At 43.7% G+C, this 26,086-nt stretch overlaps 1 protein-coding gene across 2 annotated transcripts in view; it reads right to left on the bottom strand.

The window, feature by feature from the left end:
* The window catches only part of C18H16orf46 (chromosome 18 C16orf46 homolog), a 30,607-nt gene extending 6,700 nt beyond the window's left edge, over positions 1 to 23,907 (bottom strand). The window contains exons 1-3 of one of the 2 annotated variants that reach the window (XM_061172809.1): positions 23,735 to 23,907; positions 9,341 to 9,588; positions 2,844 to 3,876 (exon numbers count right to left, since the gene is read on the bottom strand). In XM_061172809.1, the coding sequence (XP_061028792.1) occupies positions 2,869 to 3,876; positions 9,341 to 9,550 (1,218 nt within the window). In that variant the 5' untranslated portion in view covers positions 9,551 to 9,588; positions 23,735 to 23,907 and the 3' untranslated portion in view covers positions 2,844 to 2,868. The remainder of the gene's footprint in view (positions 1 to 2,843; positions 3,877 to 9,340; positions 9,589 to 23,734) is intronic. The other variant, XM_061172810.1, reaches the window with a different exon arrangement.
* Positions 23,908 to 26,086: the final 2,179 nt, after the last annotated feature.

Below are 26,086 nucleotides of genomic sequence, written 5' to 3'. Positions count from 1 at the left end.
GTCTCTCTGTCAGATCTATACTCTATCTTTCTGAGGTTTCCAGCCCCTATGGCCCTGCCCTTGCCCAGGAGCATCCCCAGACCTCAGCCTGGCCTCACCCAGTAGTTGACCTCAGGCCCTGCAGGAGCCCTCTGTCGGGTGCTGCCACAGTTCCACTCGGTGATTTTTTAAATTTCTAAAAAGAATAGGGGTTTGGAAAGCTTTACTAATGAGACAGCCAAATATAACAGAATGAGGGGTGAAACACAGAGCCCTCCATGCTTGGTTTGGGGAGGACTAGAGGAATCAAAACCTAACTGAGATCATCACCTGGAGGTAGGAAGAGGGCCATTGGCACTGAATTATAACATGCTTAACTCCTTAAAATGGCAGGATTTTTGTTAGTGACCTAGAACCCTAAGGGGGACTGCATTCTAGTCAACATTTAGCCTTTATCTAAACTTGGACATCAAAGACCAGTTCGGGGTGTCCTCATTTAATCTGAATAGAAATTGGGACAAGGCCTAGAGTGACTAACCACAGAGAAACAATTTAAACCACGGCTAACACAGATAAGATCCCAGAGGGCCTTTAACAGGTACTTGAATAATTACCTAAAGAAAAAGATGCCAAATGCAAAGCATTCTTATCTATTCACAGAGGGATCTTCTAGTCAACATTTTGTTGACCAAATTATTTGCTCAAAAAAGATACTACAGGGGCTTCCCTGGTGGTGCAGTGGTTGAGAGTCTGCCGGCCAATGCAGGGAACACGGGTTCGAGCCCTGGTCTGGGAGGATCCCACATGCCGCGGAGCAACTAGGCCCGTGAGCCACAATTGCTGAGCCTGCACGTCTGGAGCCTGTGCTCTGCAACAAGAGAGGCCGCGATAGTGAGAGGCCCGCACACCGCGATGAAGAGTGGCCCCCGCTTGCCGCAACTAGAGAAAGCCCTCGCACAGAAACGAAGACCCAACACAGCCAAAAATAAATAAATAAATAAATAAATAAGTGAAATTCTTTAAAAAAAAAAAAAGATATTACAAACTTTTAAATTTGGCCCTTCCTTTGTTCAAACTGGCTCTCCTCAATTCTAAATTATTATATGTTTACCCCCAAAGCTATAGAATTTATAACCCTTATCTCAACAAATGAGTTTTTCTTAAGAAAAAAACATTAAGTTGTAACTTGGATCAGTTCAAACTGCCTCAAGATCTCAACAGGTAAGTACATCTGGGCTGAGCAGGCGGGCTTTGTCCCTCATACTGGTGGATACTTTTTCCCTCCCAATCAAACACTTTTGACTGCTTTACATAGTGAGCTTATTCATTATTCTGCAGCTTATAAAGAGGGGCTTGAAAAACCACTGACTTAGGTGGGCAGGCTGCCAGAGCTGGAGGGTCCTCAAACAGTACTGGGTCCAAGACCCCCACTGTCCAGACACAGTGGGAAATCAGGGCCTCTTCTTGGGGATGAATCCAGATGGTTTCTTCATTCAGAGAAGAAAGAATGAGTAGAACCTGTTAACTGCTTCTAGACTGTAAAGTGTATGACCTCAAAAGGCAAAATACGCCTTTCAATGACGGTTGTACTATAGTCACTCCTGCATTTCTGGTGTTTTATAAAGACAAACCAACAAAACCAAAAAACCTAAACTTAAACAGACAAGACATCACAAAGACCAGTTATGGAAAGCAGATGTTTACAAATACAGTCATATATTCTGTCTGCCCATCATTTAGGAGATGGAAAGCCTAGAGTTCAAGTACAAACTACCTTAAGCACATGCCAACTAATTACAGAGCGGCTAAATGGTTATGCATATTACAAAATGGTTCTTCAGAGCATTTCTCTACATAGCATTGTCACTTCACATTTAAAATATAACTCATTTACAAAAGTTTAATTTATTTACAACTTCAGGAAATATGCACTCGGGTAAAATGAGGGGAGAGGAAAGATGGAAGAAGGAAGAAAGTCACAGCCCCATTCCATACTTGTCTGTTTGGGGTTGTCGAGTTCCCAAATAGTAGTTATAAGGTAAGACTGGAGGAAGCATGTATGCTGACAATAATCACAGTGACATTTAAAAAAATAATAATTATTCTTAACCTGCCTCGCAAGATGAATTTTGTAGAATGGTAAGAAAAACTTCCCAGACACAAGAGACTAGCATGAGGCTATAATAGATGAAATATATGAAATCTGAGACTAGCATGAGGCTATAATATATGAAATCTGGGACATATAGGAAACAAGGGATACCGTACATCCATGGATATAATATAAGGATACGCCACCTTGGACAGAGGATATTCACTTGGACACAGGCTGGAATTTTCTCTTATAACATTGTTTCTATTGAAGCAGATCTTTGTTGCAAGAGAAAATGCGGCAACAGACAGACATCTGCCAGGTTCAAAAGATCAAGAAACGATATGGTCTACACACGCCCAGTACCCTTGGCTTAAGGCACTGGGGTTGAGGGGGCAGAAGGAGCCCCTGCGGGTTGGCTCAGGGCTGGCATGGGGGCATCCCTGAGGGAGGCCCTTCAGATTCCCCACCATCCACTTGTCTTCCAGTGCAGAGATAAGTCAGGCAGAGGCTGAGACTGGCATTACCAGTTTGCGTTTTGTAAATGGCTAAGCAATAGAAGCAGGTAACATATAAATATCGGGGCTTTGAGAGCACATCAAAACCCATGCAATGAGGTTCAATTTCCCCTGATTATACTACAAAAAAGCAACAGGGGAGAGGGGGAGAGATGAGTGTACGAGAAGACGAGGAGGAGGAGGAGGAAGAGACTGGGGTTGGGGCAGGAGGGAGAGAGGGAAGAGAAGATGAACAACTTTAAGACGGTGCTTACCCCCAGGGAATTATATTGTGGCAACTCAGAGGAGTCTGTGAGTGGGAACGGCCATAACAACTCTGCTCACCGTGAGGGATGGCAAGAGAGGTCTTGACAACACTTTGGTCTCCAGCGTTTGGGGCCTGTTTGCCGGCTTGGCCGCTGTGAGAACGCGCTGTGGGGTTTTCACGGGAGGTCTCGGCTCCCTGGCTTTGAATTTGGCTTTGTCGGTCTGTGCTCCTTGTTTCTGCACAAGCTGCAAGGTGGCGAGATAGCTAACACTGTTGTGCTGGGGAGGGCACACCAGGTGTTTTTCAGGCAGGAGGGACCAGGGCAGGCAGCAGGGCTCAGGAGCGGCCAGCAGGGATGTCCGGGCCACCGGGGTGGGGAAAGGCTGCGTTTCCTTCACCCTGTGGTGCTTGGCCAGCTCACTGGGTCTCTTTTCACCTGTCCCGTCAACTGTTTTCACTCCACATGCACAAGCCACACGCCCATCCTTCGCCACGCTCGGCCCCTTCTCTTCCAGTTGCAAGAAAAAGTTCTGACTCTTCTTACCCGTCACATCCAAGCCATTTGGGGGTGAAGCCTTCAGGGCAGGTAGAACTAAAAGGGCCTTGGAAGTCAAGGAGTCTGCTACGGAGGCACTTCCGTCAGCGCTGGGGCTTCCGGGGTCCTTGACCCTCACAGTCTCGGGAGTGGCCCAGTCTTCCAGGCACCAAATAAACTCTTTTATTTGCAGACTTTTTTTCTCTCCCTGACTGTAGGTGGGAAAGCAGATCTTGTTAACTTCCCGGTAGGCAGAGGTGGGGCCTGGCGGGGGGCCCGGAGTCTGGGAGAAGCTGCCTCCATCCTTCTCCGGCTCTGCCTCAGCCGGAGCTGAAGCCCCCACCTCCAACTTACCCGCCTCCGACTGAAGCCTGGCCTCCAGGCTCCCTTGGGAGAGGCTGACACAGAGTAAGCAGCTGCTGGCACTTTCTCCCATCTTCGCCTTTTTAAGCTTCTTCCTGGGCCAGATGCAGGCAGTTGGAGAAATCCTTCCCCAGCCTCGGACCTGCAAATAAAACAGCGTGTTACTCTCAGCTGAGCTGCCTAGACTCCAGTTGCCCCTACTTTGGCCCCATTCCCATTTTGGCTGTCCTATTTGAATCAATATTTCTCTAAAAATTGACTTAAATGTTTTAGTTTTAACTTTTCATGCCTAGTTTAGCCTCATACTAAGCAATAGTATCTGTAACAGTATTTTTAAAGACGAAAATACTAAGCGATAGTATCTATAAATGGCCACATTGATGTGCTGACTCTACATTTTTTTAGGTGTGCATTAAAGTAAATTCAGAATTATTCAAATGAAATCAAAACTGTTTGTTCTTGTCCCCCCTGCCAGGCTTTCTTGTACTGCAGGCTCTGTTTACCACACCCGGGAGACTGCTGCTCGGAGGGGCTGAAGGAAAGGCAGAGGAGCAGAGGCAGACGCTGGGTCAGCATGGCCCAGGCACCCCCATGCCCGCGGCCACACCCGGAGTCCCCCGGCTGACCCTGCCACAGAGGTCACAGGTAAACAGAGCTGTTAGATAAAAATACAAGACCGCATTCGGGATATACTTAAACAAATTAGGTTTACCGAAAGTCAGGTTCAGCTGGGTGTCTTGTGTTTTCATTTGCTAAATCTGGCAACCTTATATGTTAAAAAAAAAAAAGCAAAAATAGCTCCCACAATTTTACTATGTTCCAGGCACTGAGCTGAGGATCTCTTGGCAATCGTTCACTTAATCCTCACAGGAGTGCTACAATTTAGTCTGATATCCAGGTTACAGAGGAGGAAACTGAGGCTCAAAATATCCTTACAGCCAACAAGTCCTGGCACATTCAGGTCTGTGCAGGCCCAAGCAGAGGACGAGGAGAGGCTGTGAGGAGCAGCATTGTCTCCCGGGCCTGAAGATAGGGCCAGCCTCTGGTCCTCCTGCAGAAAAACATCCCTTTCCCATCATCCCCTTCACCCTCCACACCCTCTCACCTCACATGTTCAGCTCCCCAAATTCCTGTTAGAAATTCATAAGTGTCAAGAAGCACCCCTTTTTATTTTATTTTATTTTTTAAAGGGAACTTTTTATTTATTTATTTATTTATTTATTTATTTATGGCTGCGTTGGGTCTTCTTTGCTGCGCAGGCTTTCTTTAGTTGCAGCGAGCGGGGGCTACTGTTCATTGCGGTGGGTGGGTTTCTCATTGCGATGGATTCTCTTGTTGCAGAGCACGGGCTCTAGGCACGCGGGCTTCAGTAGTTGTGGCACGAGGGCTCAGTAGTTGTGGCTCATGGGGTCTAGAGTGCAGGCTCAGTAGTTGTGGCGCACAGGCTTAGTTGCTCCGTGGCAGGTGGGATCTTCCCAGATCAGGGCTCGAACCCGTGTCCCCTGCATTGGCAGGCAAATTCTTAACCACTGGGCCACCAGGGAAGCCTGCAGCATCACTTTTTTAAAAAGTCTAGTAAGTGCTATTGGAGTCCGATACTTTCTTATTCCACAGGCCTAGCTCTTCCCAAAGCCGTGCTGCTGAAGCCTTGAATATGTTCTCATCAAAAAAACCCATTTTCTTGGGCTTCCCTGGTGGCGCAGTGGTTGGGAGTCTGCCTGCCAGTGCAGGGGACATGGGTTCGAGCCCTGGTCTGGGAAGATCCCACATGCCGCGGAGCAACTAGGCCCGTGAGCCACAACTACTGAGCCTGCGCGTCTGGAGCCTGTGCTCCGCAACGGGAGAGGCCGCGACAGTGAGAGGCCCGCGCACCGCGATGAAGAGTGGCCCCCACTCGCTGCAACTGGAGAAAGCCCTCGCACAGAAACGAAGACCCAACACAGCCAAAAATCAATCAATCAATAAATAAAAAGAACAAAACAAAACAAAAAAAATTACTGCAAGTCTACTAAAGATTTGCTTGTAAAAAAAAAAAACAAAAAAAAACCCCATTTTCTTTAGCACAGTGAAGTCCCAGTTCTTGGACGGCTACAAGGCCGCTGCCCAGCACTGCACGCTGAGTCAGCCTGAGCACATCTTCCCCAGCTTCCCCCTCCCTCTGCCTCTGTTCTGGGAACCCGGTCCCTTCACGTGCTGCAGGGTCGGCACTGCATCTTCAAGAGGACCATGCTGCTTGCCTCACACCTCACTGCTCTCGACCCTGGCTCCCCAGGTGGTTTTCCAGCTTTTACAGAAAAGCAAGGGTCCCAGCCCATTTGCTAACAGGTTCTCAGGCTGACAGCCTCTCTCCAGATGGTGGCTTTGGTGGAGTGAGGCAAGTCGCTTGGTCCCCACCTCCAGCCAGGCAAGGGGATTTGTCTCCAGGCTGTGTGTGTGGAAAAGGCCAACTTTGGCTTAACGGGATGTTGAGTGAGGGGAGCCTAAAATGTGGAGCAACCCCTGAGCTTTTGTCTTTCTGAATCTATTAAACAGGCCCAACTGAGTCAGCGAAGGCTCCCCAGTTGCCTGACCCTAAGAGTCACCTGAGCTGCTTTTCAAAATCCAGATTCCCGAGGCCCACCCCAACCTACTAAGCCAGTACTCAGGGGAGGGGCTTGGGAAGGGTCAGGGAACTCCTGGGAAGGTAGATTTTAAAAAGCACCCCAGGGACTTCCCAGGTGGTGCACTGGTTAAGAATCCTCCTGCCAATGCAGGGGACGTGGGTTCAATCTCCCTGGTCTGGGAAGATCCCACATGCCACCGAGCAGCTAAGCCCATGAGCCACAACTACTGAGCCTGCATGCCACAGCCACTGAAGTCCGCGTGCCTAGAACCTATGCTGCGCAACAAGAGAAGCCACCGCGATGAGAAGCCTGCAGTGAAGAGTAGCCCCCGCTCGCTGCAACTAGAGAAAGCCCGCGTGCAGCAACGAAGACCCAACACAGCCAAAAATAAATTAATTAATTAAAAAATAAAATAAATACATCTTTTTTAAAAGATAAGTAAATAAATAAAATAAAAAGCACCCCACGTGGGAGTTCCCTGGCAGTTCAGTGGTTAGGACTCGGCGCTTTCACTGCAGAGGCCCCGGGTTCAATCCCTGGTCCAGAAACCTAGATCCAGTAAGCTGCAAGGCGCAGCCAAAAAAAAAAAAAAAAAAGGCACCCCACATGAGCCTTGGGTCGAGGCTGATACAGAGGATCTACATCTCCGGGGTGTTCAGATGGCCTGGCAGGTGATCCAAGTCCCAGGGCAGGGGGCAATGACACCTTGCCTTTTTGGTCCTTACAGGTGAGGTGTCACAGGTAAGCTAGGTGTTTCCAAAAAGGTCTGGATGTCTGCCAGGACTTCGAGCCCAGCTGCAGTGCAAGGTGACTGTGCCTCCCTCCTGACTGAGTGTCCACAGAGCAGCCAAGTGGTGTGGGCGTCCCCAGGCTGCCACGGGGAGAAACAGCAGGGTAGTGATAGGAAAGGCTCCTGCACTGGGTCAGCCTGGGTCAACATTGTGCAGCCCTGAGGCATCCCATCATCTGCCTCCTGTGAGGTCCCTTGGCTCTGCAAGCATAAGAAGCTCTCACGAATTGCTACCAGCAAAGTGTTCTCTGTCCTCCTCTAAATGCCGGCCCAGGGGTCCCTGGCACCAGCACAGAAAGGGTCAGGGGGCCATGAGCCAGTGCAGGAAGCCAGCCTTTGCAGGGGGCGGGGACAGACCCCAGTCACCCCTCCTGAGGCAAGGCTGTCTGAGAGGTGGGGTAGGGCTGGGTGGGCAGGGGTCGGGGGCTGGGCAGAGAGAGCAAAGAGTAGCAGGCAGCAGGCAGGAGGAAATGGTGTGGCAGGATCGTACCAGACAGAGTGTGAACAGCAAATGTACTCTCAGCATGGGGCGCGGGGCAATTTTTCCAATTAAAAGAAAATTCTTTTCCAACAGCCCTTGGATGTATATTTCAAAGTAATTACCTTGAATAGTAAACTGAACCTTCTAAGCTTAGGAAGTTTTCCATGCTTAAATAGAACTCTCTACCACCTTGACTTACCTGACCTGGGGGTGTGTGTATGGAAGGTCATATATGCTTAACAAGGTGGGGGGGGGCGTACAGTAGAGAGAGCACCAGAGGAGGCTCCGAAGACACATTCTTGCAACTGTCAAGTGGACTTGGGTAGAGTCACTCTGCCTTATTTTGGCCTCAGTTTCCATATTTATAAAATAAACCAATTAGATCAAGGTTTCTCAACATTGGCACTACCAACATTGGGGGCTTTTTACGGGTTGCATGTTTGTGTACCCTCCCCCGGCAAATTTCTATGTTGAAACCCTAATCCCCAGTGTGATGGTATTTGGAGGTGGGTGTTTGGGAGGTATTAGGGTAGTAGGTCATCTAGGTATTAGATGAGGTCAAGACGGCAGGGCCTTCGTGATGGGATTAATGCCCTTATAAGAAAAGGAGGGGACTTCCCTGGTGGTCCAGTGGTTAAGACTCCACACTTCCACTGCAGGGGGCAAGGGCTCGGTCCCTGGTTGGGGAACTAAAGATCCTGCATCCCGCATGCTGCATGGCACAGCCAAAAAATAATAAAATAAAATGAAATAGGGCTCTCACCAAGAACCCAGCCATGCTGGCACCCTGACCTCAGACTGAGAAATAAATGTCTGTTGCTTAAGCTACCCAGTCTATGGTATTCTATTACAGCAGCCCAAGCTAAGACAAGGCTGGATCATTTCCTTTTTTTTTTTTTTTTTGGCTTCGTGGCATGTGGGATCTTAGTTCCCCCACCAGGGATCGAACATGCACCTCCTGCAATAGAAGGACAGAGTCTTAACCACTAGACCGCAAGGGAAGTCCCAAGGCTGGACCATTTCTTGCAGTGGGAGCCACCCTGGGCATTGCAGGATGTGGAGCAGCACCCCTGGCCTCTACCCACTACATCCAGTAGCATCCCCTCTCCCTCCCCACCAGTTGTGACACTACCAAGTGAGAATCATTGGATTAGACCAAATTCCCTTACAGTTCTAAATTTAGAACTGTAATTCTATTACTGATTCTAAGAATAGTTTAAGAATAAACCCACAGGGTTCTGAGTAGAACCACCAGGATAAAAATCTCAGTTCTCTTGGGGAATTAAGTAGCTTGGGTTAAGTTAAGTAGCTTGGGTTCTGGAGTCCAGAAGAGCTGGGTTCAAGCCCTGCCTTGACCACTGCCTGGGTGATCTTTGACACATTTCACCTTTTGGGTGCTTTGGTATCCTTGTCCAAGAAGTGAGGCTGCCTCACATAATATTATGCCTCACATAATACCTGCCTCACAGAACTATTGAGAAGGTGAATGAATTGATGTATGTAAAGCATTCAGTACTGTGCTTGCCAATAGTGAGTGGCCATAAATACTCAATAAAAGGTACAGCTATTATCATCATTAACATTCTACCTCTGTTCCAAAAGGTTTCTATATTTCATCATTTACACATTTTTTTTTTTTTTTGGCAATAGTAACTATATTTGAAAATAGTAAAAGAAAAGGCTTGTGTCAAAACACTGACATGCAAGAGACCTAACTCAAGAAAATACTCACTGCTTCTTCCCATCCAGTTCCAATGACAAACTCTTTGGCTTCTTCATCTTGTTCAAGTGTAATGTCACTGATATTGAGAAGACAACAAACATGATTCTTTTCACTTCTTTCATCTGGACAAGTATAGATTAATTCAGTTTCTTCTGTGCTTTGAATTTCAGTATTTTCACTACTTTCTAATTCAGTCTCATTTTTCGGACCGAGATCCATTACTGTGATGGTTGCTTAAAGTCTTTAACATCTTCTTCCTGGGGTTTGAAATCCAAATTGAACTTAGCATTTAATTTTTTTTTTTTTTTTTTTTTTAAAAAGCAATTCAACAACTCAGGTGAAATATCTTCAAGATACGTTCAGGAATAGACAGAAGAAATATTACAAAATCATCCATTGCCAGCTATTGACATTGTAAAAGATAAGGCTAATTTTAAAGACTGATGGATTTAAAGACCAAAGTTGGAAGTGAAGAAAAGAGGGTAGAAAGATGTTACCACAGACTCCGTCTCTCGTGATGGGGTACTAAGTGCCCCAACAGAGTAGGAATGTAGAGTTAAGCATCCCTACCCTCCACTCCCAAAACATCCAAATGATACTGTGCTAATATGAAGAGAACCATTGTGCTATGTGTGACTGATGCATCCCAGCCGCCTCCTCTGTCCTGTCCCAACAACCCTGGATGTCGGCTTGGGGATCCTTTGGCTTCCGAGGAAGCTGGTGGAGAATGTGGTCAAAGCTAAGTCAATTGGTTCACCCTCATCCACCCTATATGAAGGTGTCCGCATAGAGAGGGGAATTTTGGACACAGACATGCTTATAGAGGGAAGACAGTGTGAGGAGACCCAGGGACGAGACGGTCATCTACAAGTCAAGGAGAGAGGCCTGGAACACATCCCTCCCTCACAGCCTCAGAAGGTACCAACCCAGGGGGAGGGATAAATTAGGAGTCTGGGATTAACATATACACACTGCCATGTGTAAAACAGATAACCAGCAAGGACCTACTATATAGCACAGGGAGCTATACTCAATATTTTATAATAACCTATAAGGGAAAAGAATCTGAAAAAGAATATATATATTATAATTATATATATCTATAATATATATATAACTGAATCACTTTGCTGTACACCTGAAAGTAACACAACACTGTAAATCAATTATACTTCAATTTAACAAAAAAAAAAGTGAGGGACTTCCCTCGCGGTCCAGTGGTTAAGACCCCACACTCCCAATGCAGGGGGCACAGGTTCGATCCCAGGTCAGGGAACTAAGATCCCACATGCTGCACAGCGTGGTCAAAGCAAACAAACAAACAAACAAAGTGAAAAGACAACCCAGAAAAAAAAAAGAAGGAACGAACCCTGCCAACACCTTGGCTTTGGACTCCAAGTCTCTGGAACTGAGACAGTAAACTTCTGTTGTCTGTGGTGCTTCGTGGTGGCAGTCCTAGCGAACTGATAGAGTAGGTGGTGGTGATGATGGTGTTGGTGGTTGTGGTGGTGGTAGGTGGTGGTGATGATGATGCTGTCTATCTTTAGCTGATGTTTTTCCAGGTTGAAAAATAGAACTTGGCATTCATAAGCCAGCCAAAGTATTAGGAAAGTTATAATCCTTATCAGGAGAGCACAGACTCGGGTTCCAATCAGCCAGGGTTCCAATCCTATGTCCTAGCTGTGTGTTTTGTCGGGCGAGTTACTTTTCCAGGTTTGTTTACTCATCTATAAAACCAGCATGATTGTAATACAGTCCCACAGATGGGTTCCTCCTGGGGACCCCGCAAGCTGTGTGGATGAACTCTAATGCCCAGGCAAAGACCACCGATATTACATCAGCACAATGGCTGCTGATGAATGGCCAGGGCCTTCCTGAGGAAAACTTTGCTTGTAATGAGACAGAGGCCACTGGGGACCACACGCCTTGCTCTCTCACCCCAAAGTGACCCCTGCCAGAAGCATACATTTTCACTTTCTGTCTAGGTAGAGATCAGCAACTTCTTATAACAATATCTGTTTAATTACCATTTTGGCTTTTTCACATACGCTTAAAATGGCATTTTGATGCTAATAAAGTTCCATTTACCTATGGAAGGTCAAATATCTTTGGGCATCCTAATCTTTTCCAATATGACATCAGAGGAAATGAATGAAAGCTGAAAGGGAAAGAAATGATATTACAAGTGACTGAAAACTAGAAGCACTATTCTGTTTCCAAACAGAAGTATGATCAAGGACCAGACAGATTGTGCAAACCAGCCTGGGCCTTTCACATTGTGAAATTTCACTTTAGTTGCTGCCCAGGCCAAAGAAGCTCCTATAAGTACACTCATACCTTTGTAATTTTGAATTACGAATGCAAATACCACAGAACCCATAGACTTAACAAGTGTACAATTGGAAAGAAAAAAAGCAGAGAATCAAAAGCGAAGTCATTTCTTAAATAATAAAATAAATTTGAACCTGCGGTTAATAGAGCAAAGAAATAAGATACTGTTTAGGAGAGATTAAGTATAGTTAGAATGTTCAAATCAATAAGAAAAATGTTCTGTGCTTGAAGTATCTCCACTGACAAGGCGCTCATTACTTAAAGAGACTGTTCCAATGGCTAATTTACTGATTCCTGAACTCGGCTGCACCTTGGAATCATCTGGGGAACTTTATAAAAAGTAAAAATGCCCAGACTATACCCACAGAAATTCTGATTATAGTCGGTCTGGGCACAGCCTGGCCATCAGAATTTTTAAAATCACCCTAGGTAACTGTAAAATCCTGCAAAGTTGGAGAACTACCACTCTGTTAGAAAGAGCATCCTTATATTGAACCAGGACTTCTTTCCCTGCCCATTCAACATCGTCTACTCCCTGGTCCTTGTTTTGCCCTCCAGACCAAGGCAGGAAGCCTTCCCATCCACGGATGGGTTTCTGGAGGTCTATGATGCTTCTGCAAACGCTCAGTCATTTTTGGGGGGAAGGGCTTGCATCAGAGGTACAAAGCAGTCTGTCACTACAGAGGATTGAAGAATCACTGATCCAGAGACTGGCCACTGCCTCAGCCTCCCAACAGCCCTATGAAAATGTTCCATGTACTCTTCTCTCTTACAGGTTAACCATCTCCAGCTCCTTCATCTACTTCTCATATGTCATAAGAATATGTGAAATCTGAGGGGAAGACTATATCCCTATCTCTATCTCTACATCTAGAGAGAAGAACCACAGAGGCCAAAGATGCGGTATTAGGTGAGCCCCCCCTTTTTTTTTGGCTGCACTGGGTCTTCATTGTTGCACGCGGGCTTTCTCTAGCTGTGGAGAGCGGGGGCTACTCTTCATTGCGGTGCACAGGCTTCTCATTGAGGTGCCTTCTGTTCTTGTGGAGCACAGGCTCTAGGCTCGCGGGCTTCAGTAGTTGTGGCTCACAGGCTCAGTAGTTGTGGGGCACGGGCTTAGCTGTTCCGCGGCCTGTGGGATCTTCCTGGACCAGGGATCGAACCCGTGTCCCCTGCATTGACAGGCAGATTCTTAACCAGTGGACCACCAGGGAAGGCCCAAGCCCCTATTTTAGAGTCAGTAGAGGGAATTCGCTGGTGGGTCAGTGGTTAGGACTCCACGCTCCCACTGCAGGGGGCACAGATTCAATCCCTGGTTGGGGAACTAAGATCCCTCATGCCACAGCCAAACAAACAAACAAAAAGAAACAAACAAAAATCAACAACAACAAAAACTAGATTCAGTTAGAAGATGGACCTGGTGAAGGCACCAGAAGAAGTTCCAGTCATATTATATTACCAAGTGCCAAAGGAAACCCAGGTAACAACAATAATTTAATAATAAAACTTACTGTTACACAGCTCTTACTATGTGCCAGGCACTGCTATATGCACGTTACTTATTTGTTATAAATACTACATTTTTATTGGGCTGGCCAAAAAGTTCGTTCGGGTTCTCCTGTAACATCTTACGGAAAAACCTGAACGAATTTTTGGGCAACCCAATATAACTACTTTGCTCATTTAATGGGGGACCATGGGAACTATACTGACTCCTTATGACTGAAAACAAAGTATCATCTCTAAATTGGTAAATGCAGTATTCTTAGTCAAATGGTCAGATCACTGCATACCAGATTGCTAGGTGCTCCTCTGGAACACTGGTGTTCTTAAGCTGAGTCAAGATGCTCCACCACTAAAACAGAATATTGATGGGCTTTTCCTAATTAGAAAAAATTCAGTAAGTGTAAAGAATCATCTTAATTTTCAGTTTTCCTCCTATAAACATGCCTTCAAGATTTTAAAAAATATTTAATTAGTTTATTTATTTATTTTGGCTGCGTCGGGTCTTAGTTGCAGCACGTGGGATCCTGTTGCAACATAGTTGTGGCATGCAGACTCTTAGTTGTGGCATGCAGACTCTTAGTTGCGCCACGCAAGCGGGATCTAGTTCCCCGACCAGGGATGGAACCCGGGCCCCCTGCACTGGGAGCTTGGAGTCTTACCCACTGGACCACCAGGGAAGTCCTGTGCCTTCGAGATTTATTGCCCATTCTTGTCCTCCAGCTCATGTAAGAGATGACAAATAGAAATGTGCAAGAAGCAATCAAAGGTCAACTGAAAGAGTGGATATGTGATTTCTTACAAATTACATGCAGTTTTCCTTTTATGTTGGAATGCAGAAATCTGCAGTGATATAATACTTATATTCTGATGATAAAATTATGCCTTGTTTATAGATTTGAAGTAAATCAGAACTCATGTTCTTCCACTTCTTGATTTCCACGGAGCTTTACAACCTGATTTGGTTTAAGAATCACTGGTATAAAGTATACATAAAAGTCCATATGTTTTCCAAGAAAATTACATCAAGGAAACACAAAGATCACAGTGAAAATGCTCCCATGGGAAAATGCATTTGCAGATGCAACTAGAAAATTGGATTTGGAGTCCAAAGCAGGAAAACACACAGATGTATGCCAGAAGGTATTAAATTCTCTGACATACGCTATTGAAGTGGCTAGAACTGAAAGGTACAAAGAAGAAAATTTTGACTGACATGCAAGCCCCGAAAGTACATGTTGGATAAACAAGAATAAACCCAAAGAAAAACTGATCCAAGGAACTTAAGATATGTGGAAATAAAATAAAGAAGATGAATGAGAGTCTAAGAGCCTGTGGAAATTCAGTATGATACAGAAAATACCTTTTCTAGTAGCATTTAAAGTAAACAGAAATGGGATTTCCCTGGTGGCGCAGTGGTTAAGAATCTGCCTGCCAATGCAGGGGACATGGGTTCGAGCTCTGGTCCGGGAAGATCCCACATGCCACGGGGCAAATAAGCCCGTGCGCCACAACTACTGAAGCCCGTGCTCCTAGAGCCCATGCTCCGCAACAAGAGAAGCCACCGCAGTAAGAAGCCCCTGCACGGCAACTAAGAGTAGCCCCTGCTCACCGCAACTAGAGAAAGCCCACACGCCCCAACGAAGACCCAACGCAGCCAAAAATAAATAAATAATTTTGCAAAAAAAAAAAAGTAAACAGAAATGGAAAGAAAATGATCAGCAAAAAACCTGTAAAGTAAGTTATTATTTTACCAATTAAACATAAGCCATTATGATTTGCTTCAAAATAATCCTGCAAGGGGGTGGGTATGGCCGTGGTTAGAGAGAGAATGAGGAAATAAAACTAGCCACAAATTCTGTTTGTTGTAGAAGGGTATGAGGACACGGAGGTTAATTGCACTATTCTCTCTACTTTTATGTCACTGTGAAATTTTCCATAATAACATTTTTTTTTAAGCCATCGTGTTATCAGAATATGGTGGAGGTGAGCGAAGCATGAATTTTGACCTTAAGCAAACTGAAGTAAATGTATCAAAGAATAGATTACACGGTTTGTATAATTTTAAACTGGGGTAAAGATCTTGAAGAGGGACTTATATAAAGAGAACAGATGTACCACGAAGTCAAAAAATATCAGAGAATAAAGCTTAAGAAGGTGATTTGGAGACACTCCATAAATAATTGGCCAATTACTCATAAGTCAAAGTACTCAAAGCCTTCTCATTGAATTTACTGAATGCAAAAGAAAGGGCTTGAAATGCAGAGGGAAAAAAAGTAGACATTACCTTCCAGATCTCTGACTCCGCACTATGATGGTGTAGTTTGTTAATGAACTAAGAAGTACAGAGACTACCAAATGCCTTTTTGTTATACATCTGGCAAAATCAATGAAGCTTTGACAGCCTAACCAATCTGTAACTTAGAATACAAACTGTCCTGCTCCTGAAATGAACAAAGACTTCCATTAAGCTGCCACTGGCCGGTGGCAGAGGCACACCGATATTACAGCGGAGTCCAGCGAAAGGACACGTCTTCTGTTGCTATGCTCATGGATGTGTTGGATGAAAGTTAAAATAGGGTGGCAAGGGTTGAAATTCTTGTAAACCGGGAACAATGACCATATCTACTATTTGCAAATAAATATGCTGCCCAGAGAGAAACCTACGTGAAAAGAGGAGACCCCCCCCAACCCCAACCAAGAACACAAAGACATTTCCAAAAGCCTAGTAGCTGAAGAGAAGCTAAGAAAAGGGATAGCAGAAGACACAAGAAGAGACAGATGAGTATGTATATTATTACAGAAAGAAACTTTGTATTTCCTTGGTCAAGAAGGTGATAATGTAGTTACTTTATCATTTTAACAAAAGTAGAAATGGGTCTATTTGAAAATGCCCATAAAACTCTGAATTTTTGTTTGTTTTGTGTGTGTTTGCTCCCGATATGGCTTAAGCTGTCAGGTTCTTTTTGGAAAAGGTTGCCCTGGCAGCCTTACCAGGGTATACTTCAGTTTGACATGGTCACTGTCTGTTAGCCTCAGCTACCTAGTATTAGTCAAGATAGTCAAGGTTATCCTGCAATAACAGGCAATCCCGGGGTTTTTTTTCCAGTGGTAAAAAACAACATAAATTTATTTCTAACTCATGCTACATGTCCACTGTATGATGTTTTGGACTCTGCTCCACATTATCCTCACTCTGGAACTTGAACTGATGGAGACACCATCCTGGGAAACCGTAGCCAACTGCGATGGCAGAATGTGATGGCAAACATGGGGAATCACTGGCTCTTAGATGTTTCTGCCTAGAAGTAACTCATCTGACTTCAGTCCCCACGTGATTAACTGGAACAAGTCACAGGGTACTGCTTAACTTCAAGGAGAAGTGGAGATAATACTTCCTCCTCTATCTCCAGAAGGAAAAGGAAGCCAGATTTTGGTGACCAGTAGTAATGTCTTGGTTCCACACTGGTCTGGTATCATCAGAGGTGAGATACAAAGCAAATGACCTTTAAGAACTATAAATATTGCTACCTAAAATGTAGACATTTGTGGTCTTTGAAAATAGAGTCCAGGGCCCCTGGAATTGGGAAGTCCTAGATCTTGGGAAGATAGGACTATAACGTTAAAATTATTTTCTTAAAACTGTTTTCAATTTTCTGGATTCAAAAACGTACGTGAAAATACAAAGGCCCAAGAATAGATAGACAATCTCAAAGAAGAAGTTGGAGGAATAACTGCTGAATATCAAGATATGAATCTAGAGCAGGATTTATTATAGATATTAACAAACTGGTTTTAAAATTTATTAGGAAATGTAAAAGGAACTATAATAGCTAAAACAATTATGAAAATGAAGAACAAAATGGAGGAATCACATTACCCAGTTTAAAAAATTACCATAAAACTACAGGAATCAGTATGGTATTGGTGAATTCAGAGACAAACAGATCAATGGGCCAGAATAAGGGGTTCAAAAATATGCCCACATAAACATGGCCAATTGATTTTTGACAAAGATGCAAAAAAAATTAAGTGCAGAAAGAACAGTCTTTCAACAAGAATGTTGCAATAATTGGCCATTCATATGCAAAAAAATTAACTCAAAATGGATCATAGATCTCAATATAAACCATAAAACTATATAACTTTTAGAAGAAAATACAGAAAATCTCTAAGAACTGGGGTTAGGCAAAGTGTTCTAGACATGACACCAAAAGCATGATCCATAAAGTGAATAAATAAATAAATAAATTGATAAACTGGTCCTCATTAAAATTATGAACTTTCACTCTGCCAAAGGCTCTGCTGGAGAATGAAAAGAGACAAGCTACAGACAGGGAGAAAATATTTGCAAATCGCTTATTTGATAAAGGACTTCTATCCAGAATATGTAAAGAACTCTGCAAACTCAATAGTAAGAAAATAACAACAAATAGAAAATTGAAAAATTAATTTTGCCAAATACAAGATGGACAAAACACTTGAACAGACACTTCACCAAAGAGGATATAATAAGCACCTACTGCTTAGAGGGACAAGGGGCATTCAGCCACCCAAGACTGAGCAATAACCGGTCTGTGATGCCTAGCTCAGTGTGTGCCTACCCTATGCCGGCAGATGCGGGCAACCTGTTGAACCCCATTTGTGATGGGGATCAGGGAGTGCAATTATGCCCCATGAAAAAAAAAAAAAAAGAACATAAAAAGACATTCAACATCATTAACCATTAGGGAAATGCAAATTAAAACCACGTATTAAAATGGCTAAAATTAAAAATATTGACCCAGCAATCCCACTACTGGGGATATACCGAAGCAACCTAAGTGTCCATTGACAGATGAATGGATAAAGAAGATGTGGCACATATGTACGATGGAATATTGCTCAGCCATAAAAAGAAGCGAAACTGAGTTATTTGTAGTGAGGTGGATGGACCTAGAGTCTGTCATACAGAGTGAAGTAAGTCAGAAACAGAAAAACAAATACCGTATGCTAATACATATATATGGAATCTAAAAAAAAAAAAAAAAATGGTTCTGAAGAAACTAGGGGCAGGACAGGAATAAAGAGGCAGATGTTGAGAATGGACTCGAGCACACAGGGAGGGGGAAGGGTAAGCTGGGATGAAGTGAGAGAGTGGCATGGACATATATACGCTACCAAATGTAAAACAGATAGCTAGTGGGAAGCAGCCGCATAGCACAGGGAGATCAGCTCGGTGCTCTGTGACCACCTAGAGGGGTGGGATAGGGAGGGTGGGAGGGAGACGCAAGAGGGAGGAGACATGGGGATATATGTATATGTACAGCTGATTCACTTCGTTATAAAGTAGAAACTAATACACCGTTGTAAAGCAATTATACTCCAATAAAGATGTTAAAAAATATATATATATTGACAATACCAACTGTTGGCAAGGACAGCAGCAACTGGAATTCTCATACATTGCTGGTAGAAATGCAAAATGGTAAAGCCCCTCTAGAAAACAATCTGGCAATTTCTTATAAAGGGAGACATACACTCACCAAACTACGCAGCAATCCTACTCTTGATTACTATTCTAGAGAAATTAAAACTTATATTCACACAAAATCTGTACATGAGTATTTATAGCAACTCTGTTCATAATCGCCTCAAACTGGAAACACCCCAAATATCCTTCAATAGGTGAACAGGTAAACAAACTGGTATACACATACAATGGACCACTACTCAGCAATAAGAAGAAACAAACTCTCTCTCTATATAATGACATGGATGAATCTCAAAGGCATTATGCTGAGTGAAGCCAGTCTTTTTCAGAAAATTGTACTGCATGCTCTACAGTATACAGGAGTGTATACTCTATATGACATTCTCAAAAAGACAGAACTATAGCAATTGTAGACAGATTGGTGTCTATATATATGTTAAAATTCATAGAACTTTACACAAAAAGTCAGTTGAGATAGCAAAACGTAACGAAAATTTTGGTAAAGGTTAAAAAAAGCCTGTTGATAAAGTGTAAAATGTCGATGGTAGGAGAGTAAATGGGTATACTTTGGAAAAGAGTTTGGCATTAGAGATGAAAATTTACATTAAAAAATAACTCATGAGAGCTCTTTATAAACTATGTATAACTATGAGACATTATTCTTATATAAGTGTTATGTTAATCATTGGATCTGAGGCTCAAATTGGAAGTGTACATTTTTATTAGTTGGGCCCTTTGTTGTAAATGACAGAATCCTCATTGATTTTTTGTTTTTTTTTTTTAATCTCATACTCCTAATTTGTCTCTTGATTGTAACCACAAGGTTTTTTTTTTTTCAAAACAAACAACTTTTTATTGAAGTATAATTGATTTAAAATGCTGTGTTACTTTCAGGTTTACAGCAAAGTGATTTTATATATATATTCCTTTTCAGATTCTTTTCCATTATAGGTTATTACAAGACATTGAATATAGTTCCCTGTGCCATAAAGTAGGTTCTTGTTGTTTATCTATTTTATATATTCCTCATTGGTTTTTAATAACAAAATTATCAGAAGTTATTAGGTAGCCTACAAAATCTTCAGGGGAAGAGTGGGTCAGAAAGCCAGACTTTGAAGCTATAAAGTCAGGAAAAATTTGTTCCTGGAACTATTTGTTCAAAATATGTAACAGACTCAGCTTTCAGAAATAGGACACTTGGGACTGGATTCCAAAGCTCTGCCGCCCCAGCCCCAAAGCATCAAATGCCTCTGCCACCATCACGACAATTTTCTTTCACCCCTTTGCAAACGACCACTTCTTCCTGTTATTCACTTCTCAATGCATGTATTGTGAGGGTGCATCTAATTGGTGGAACCTAGGTCACATGCCAGAATCCTTGCTACAAGGTAGTACAGGGGTCTTGAGTTTTCTGTCCTGCCTCAAAGAGGGTACTCATAATACGGTATATATTACCAAAATGTAAAGATGCTGGGCTGTGAACAATTTCTACCATAGCATTGCAGAGTCAGTCTTATTTCTCAGGAAACTAGTTGAAGAAAGATAAGTTTGAGGAAAGGAAGGACAACTAACGCTTGCCAAGTGTTTGATATCATTACAATATTAGAATAGGCAGAAGCTGAATTGCCTTTTACGACCTAGCCTTATAAGTCACATCGTTTCACTTTTGCTGGACTCAGCTGGTTGACCAGCCACTGAGGTCATCCCACACACAACGGGAGGGGACACCCACACTCCACTTCTCCATGAGAGAAGGATCAAAGAATCTGCAGACATGTTTTTCTGACTCTAAAGTCCATGCATGCTTTTCTTCATGATATTGTGTGGAAATTCTTGTTCCTGGGAATCCAATGCCAATCAGAAAGCAGCAGTATGATGGTTCTGGCGGTATGAGACTCTCTGTCTAGCCACATTGAGAAGGGTGCAAGGGACATCCATACCTGGTCCCTGCCTTTATTGTTCTTTATTAGAGATCACAGTCTATTCAGAATGCTTCAACTCCACTCTAGGTGGGAAGGGACAGCTCAAAATGACTCAGTCAAATGTGCACGTTATTACTAATCAATACAAGCCACCAGCTGTCTGTGATCAAGGTTGGAAGAATGCCAGAAAAGAAAATATAATGGCTGGAGGGGAATGGAAATCATTATATTGAAAATGAACAATTCCGAGACAAAGATGACATACAAGAAACACTGGTTTCAACTCAGCTAAATAAAAATAAAAGTCAACATATATTTATATCTGGTACCTATACTGAACCTCTGAAAGAGAGTAACTCATATTTACTGATTATTAGTATAATTTTATTAATGAGAAAACATACGGGAAAGTTGGGAAAATTTCCGTGGTCACTGAGAGAAAGTTAGTTCTCCCAAAAGAGCCATTGTCTTTCCCTACATTGCAGCCCCTCTTACAGTTGTGTTAGAGCCCTGTGACTAGTCTAGCCAGCAGAACGAGTGGAACTGATTATATCACTTCCTGGATGAGACAGTTAAGAGGTAAAGTGCCCCTTCAGTTCTCTCTTCTCCTCCCACTATGACCTTGGAAGTCACATGTTGAGTTGGTAGCATCACAAAATGAAGGAAGCCTGGATCCCGAGTCACAGATTTGGGGAGAACCCCCATAAGCACTCATCAGACTATGCATGAATGATAACACACTTAATGAGTCAAGCCATTGAGATTTTAGGATCTGTCTGTTACTGCAGCAGAGCCTGACCTCTACTGATGAACACAGTCACTGAGATTGTTAGTGTCAACTGAAATTCCAAGGCCAGACCTTTCTGATTCTAGCGCTGATTCATTTAACTATTACACCTGAAGCAAAAGAAGAAACTAGCTATAGCATAGTTTTTAAAATAACTGGATGAAGAGTTACATATTAAAGGGACTAGAGTGCTATTTAATCCTGTAAGTTATCACTATTGTATATAAAGCTACATAATGATAGAAAACAAGAACTAGCTTCAGGTATGAAAGAAAAATAAATGTAGTTTTTCTGTGATAAAATACCCCCCAAAAGCGTTATTTCAGCACTATAGAAAGGAACAGATTTCTATAGGTATTCTACCGTGCAAAGCCAGGCTGGTACGTATCATAAAGTCAGAGTAAAAGATGAATATTACAGATTGAAAGTATCAGAATACAAGCTCCATTCTTTGGAAGACCAAGAGTGTACCTGAATCAATTCAAAGATAAAATTCTGATTAGAGGTAGAACTAATAGTGTATAAGTGTGATTTATGTTCACGGAGAGAAACTGGGAAAATAAAAAACCTCTTGCAGTAGCTTTTCTACAATATTCCTGAAAGATAATGTAGTAAATTAAATTCTGCCAATCCTCCCTCCACAAGGTTTCCCATCCTAATCCCTGGGACTATGAATATGACACGCTATAACATCCATGAATAAGGTATATTACGTGGCAAAGGGGACTTGATAGATGTAATTATGGTTGCTAATCAGTTGACCCGAAGATAGGGAAATTATCTTGGTGTATCGGGGTGGGCCTAATCTAATGATACGAGCCCTTTAAAATCAGAGAGTTTTCTCTGGCTAGCCTCAGGAGCAGCAGGAGAAGTCAGAGATTGAAAGCACGAGAGGAATTTGAGGCACCTTACTGTCTTTGAAGAGTGCCGACACTCTTCTCTCTTTCTTTTCGCCATCATCTTTGCCACATATTCGCTATCACCTGTCCATGCAGTCAGACTACAAATGCCTTACCCTCTATTCCTATACCTAGTTGACATGTTCTTAATCAATTAATGATGAAGGGAATGTTAATGGGCCAGAAGAGGTGAAAAGCCCAGAGTGCTGAAGTCAAAAGCAGGTTGTTTCTGTCAAAAGCAGGCTGTGATGACCTCAAAACTCCTTACCCCCTCCCTGGCTCTACGCCATGCCCACACACCTACCCCCACTTTCCTAGAAGTTTCAGGTTTCAAAGAATCTTGAATCTATGTCAGAATTCCAGCCAGGGAAAGTCGGGTTTCTGGCAGCCTCACTTGGAATTCTGAATGGATATTCCTGTGGATCCTTATCAACATGTGTTGAATGAAGAAAATCAAAGAATACAAACACTCTTAGCCATGATGGAAGTTAAGTTTCTTACTGCAGAGCTAAGTTTTATGCATATGAACTGGTTAAATAGGTCTCGAAGATTGGCCTGGGCATGCTGATCACTGGCAATATAGCTTCTAAAGGAAAATGACCCTGGGACCCCGACCTAACTTACCGTCTGGGAACACAACTTGGCAGTTGAAACTTCGCCTCAAAGGTTGCGCCACCCCATTCGAACAATTTGTTCACATTTTCAAGAGTATAAATTTTATCTCCCCATGTTCATTATCTGTGCTTTATGCTTCTTATACACCTACAGAGCACAGCAGCTTTGATTATTCACAGAATGATTCCTAGGACAGCAGTTTCTACAACCATCGCTCCCTATCGGAACATTTCTACTCCAATCCCAGCCTCCAACTCTTCTGCTTTTTCCAGTCACATTCATTACTCACTAAGTGCCTATTAGATGCCTAGCACTGGTAGTAAAATGGTAAAGCAACGCCCGTCTTCCCAGCTCTCACACAGCATACAATGTACAGGAAAGTTCAAGTCTTGAAACACACACTCACTCTACCTGTGGCTCCTGAAGCCCAGGCAGTTGACACCTGGCTCCTCTCTTTCCTCTAGCAGCCCTCCCACTCCCCCACAGGCCCCTCCCCTTCTTCCACGATCCTTCTTTCTTCCTCATCTAGCTCCTCCCCTTCCTCCAGCAGTTCCTACCTTGCCGCAAAAGGTGCTCCCCTCCATTTTTTTTGAATTTTTGAATTTTATTTTATTTTTTATACAGCAGGTTATTATTAGTTATCTACTTTATACATATTAGTGTATATATGTCAATCCCAATTTCCCAATCCCCTTCTTTCGATAGCTATGCCCTCCAGCAAGGCGCCCCTGCTTGCCCCACAAGCCCCGCCCCTTCCTCAATTGGCTCCTCCCTCACAGGGCTCCGCCCTTTCAATGGCTCCTCCCACTGCCCCGCACGTTCCGTGCCCTCCTCCCCGGGCCCTGCCCACTCCTCTTGCAGCCCGGCCCGCCCTACCTCTCCTTTTTGCCTCCCCGCCTCAGAAGGCAGCTTCCTTCCGAACTGGGCAGGGGGTCTCGCTCTGCCGCCCGTGGAGTGGTCTGGGGACTTGCCCCGGAGGCGGGGAAGCGGCCGCCGCCGCTCACACCCTCATGTGGGGGCCAGCGGGGTCCAAGGCCCCCGGGCAGCTTAGTCCCCGCCGGCGGGCGACAGCGACAGTTGCCCTGGGTTACGGACGCGCTGGGGGCGGGGCGGTAGGCGGGCCTGCGGGGGATTCGCAGTGGAAGTGACGTATACGCGCCACGCGCAACAAAGCTGAGCGCGGGAAGCGACGCCGACTGACCGCGGCGGGCGCGTGCGCCCGGCAGGCTGTGCGCGGCAGTGAATCTTACACCCGCGCGTGAGGAGCTCACCGCCGCTGAGAGCGCGGGAGGCCGCCTCGCGAGGTATCGTGTAGCCTTAAGTGCCGGTCAGGGAAACCCACCGAGGGGTTGGGTGCCCGTCGGACCCTGGAGTTAGAAAGTGAGGGCTTTGGGACCAGCTTCCCCTCAGAGACCCAGGACCTCTCCCTCCGCATTGCTGCTCTTGGCGCGGATGGTTCTGTGATGGGGGGTGGCTAGCAGCGTCCCTGGCCTCTACCCCTTAGATGCCAGGCGACCGAAAATGTCCCCAGACTTTGCCCACTGTCCCCCAATCGCCCCTCCCCCATAAGGACTGTGCCAGGGTGGTGCAGGCCAGTAGGTCTTTAAGGCGCCATCCCCTGTCGTGTAGCAGCGCAGCCTGTGAAGTGGGCATTGGCATCTTTTATACAAATGTAGAAAAGTAGCCCCACGTTGCTAAATCAGCTGAGGAACTCGTTGAAGACAGTGAAATGTCACCCCCTCCTCCCCTCCCAGCTTTGGTGCTGGTATTTTCGAGCATCCCAAGGTGCAGCCAGGGGTGGGAACCTGTGCCCGGAGTCAGGCATTCGTAGTAGAACCCAGCTCAGGTCTGGTTCCAAAGCCCTTGTGCTTTCTGGTTTTAAAAGTGTGAATATTTCTGCTGGAGAAAAATATCGTAAGCCTTTTATACCCCTGTGATTAAAAGCCATTTGGAGGGACTTCCCTGGCGTTCCAATGTTTAAGACTTTGCCTTCCAATGTAGGGGGTGTGGGTTCGATACCTGGTTGGGGAGCTAAGATCCCACCTGCCTCCAGGCCAAAAAACCAAAACATAAAACAGAAGCAATATTGTAACAAATTCAATGAAGACTTTAAAAAGGGTCCCCGTAAAAAAAATCTAAAAAAAAAAAAAAAGCCATTTGGAAAGATAGATATGTATTACTGTTTTTTTACAGAAGGTACAGTATTAATTAGAAAGCCTATCAATACTATGGAAAGACCATTTTTTTATGATGTATAGATTACATTATTCTAAGACGTTAGAATGAAGTACTTTTCTAGAATATGACTACTTTTTAAGGTATTCTTTACCTAAAAATACACACTTTGGGATTGTTTGTATTTCACAACCTGGAATTAACAGTATGCCTGCATACTTCTAAAAAGAATTGTACATAAACTGCATACCTCATTCCACTTTTTTTGTGTGTTAAAACACAAAATTTTCTATCATGATTTTTTTTTGGCTGTGCCATGTGGCTTGTGGGATCTCAGTTCCCTGACCAGGGATTGAACCTGGGCCCCAGCAGTGAAAGCCCAGAATCCTAACCACTGGGCCACCAGGAAATTCCCAATCACAAACTTTAAAGGATGTACCATCTAGATGATCATAAATGTTGGCATTTTAAAGTGCACATCACTCTTAAAAGTACTGAAGGAAATCTAACTTTAATAGCAATTTGATACCCATAAACATCTATTTAAAAATACATGCATAAACTAAAAAATTGAAAATTTTCTTTTTTTCTCTCTAAATTCATAATTATATTTCTATTCTACTTTCTCCACAGAATTTCATTCTAACATATATATATGATCAAAAACTTTTGAGTCATCTATCATGTTTCTGTGCAACACAAAAATATAATTTGAAAATGAAATTTAAAAATTTTTCATAATACTGTAAGTCTACATTTGTTTCCAGATTTAGAATTACCTTTATTTCTACTCACTTGGCAAATAAAGGAATATATTCCATGCGTTCATAAATAGTAAACAAAAGAATGTTACTGAAAGTGTATAGAATGAAAGAGATGGGGCTGTCCCTCCCCTCATGCCAATTCATGTATCTATGGGTAAATATTACATATTGCTAGAATGAGACAGATTCAGTCCCAATTTTATGGTTTTTTTCATAGATGTAAGCTGAGTGAGATACCTTGTTCATAGGAAGATGCCCATGAAGGGGTTTTATCATTGCAGTGTCTCTT

The sequence above is a fragment of the Eubalaena glacialis genome, chromosome 18, assembly GCF_028564815.1.
Source record: "Eubalaena glacialis isolate mEubGla1 chromosome 18, mEubGla1.1.hap2.+ XY, whole genome shotgun sequence".
In the NCBI taxonomy this organism is placed as follows: domain Eukaryota; kingdom Metazoa; phylum Chordata; class Mammalia; order Artiodactyla; family Balaenidae; genus Eubalaena; species Eubalaena glacialis.
This window is presented reverse-complemented; position numbering and strand designations above follow the sequence as displayed.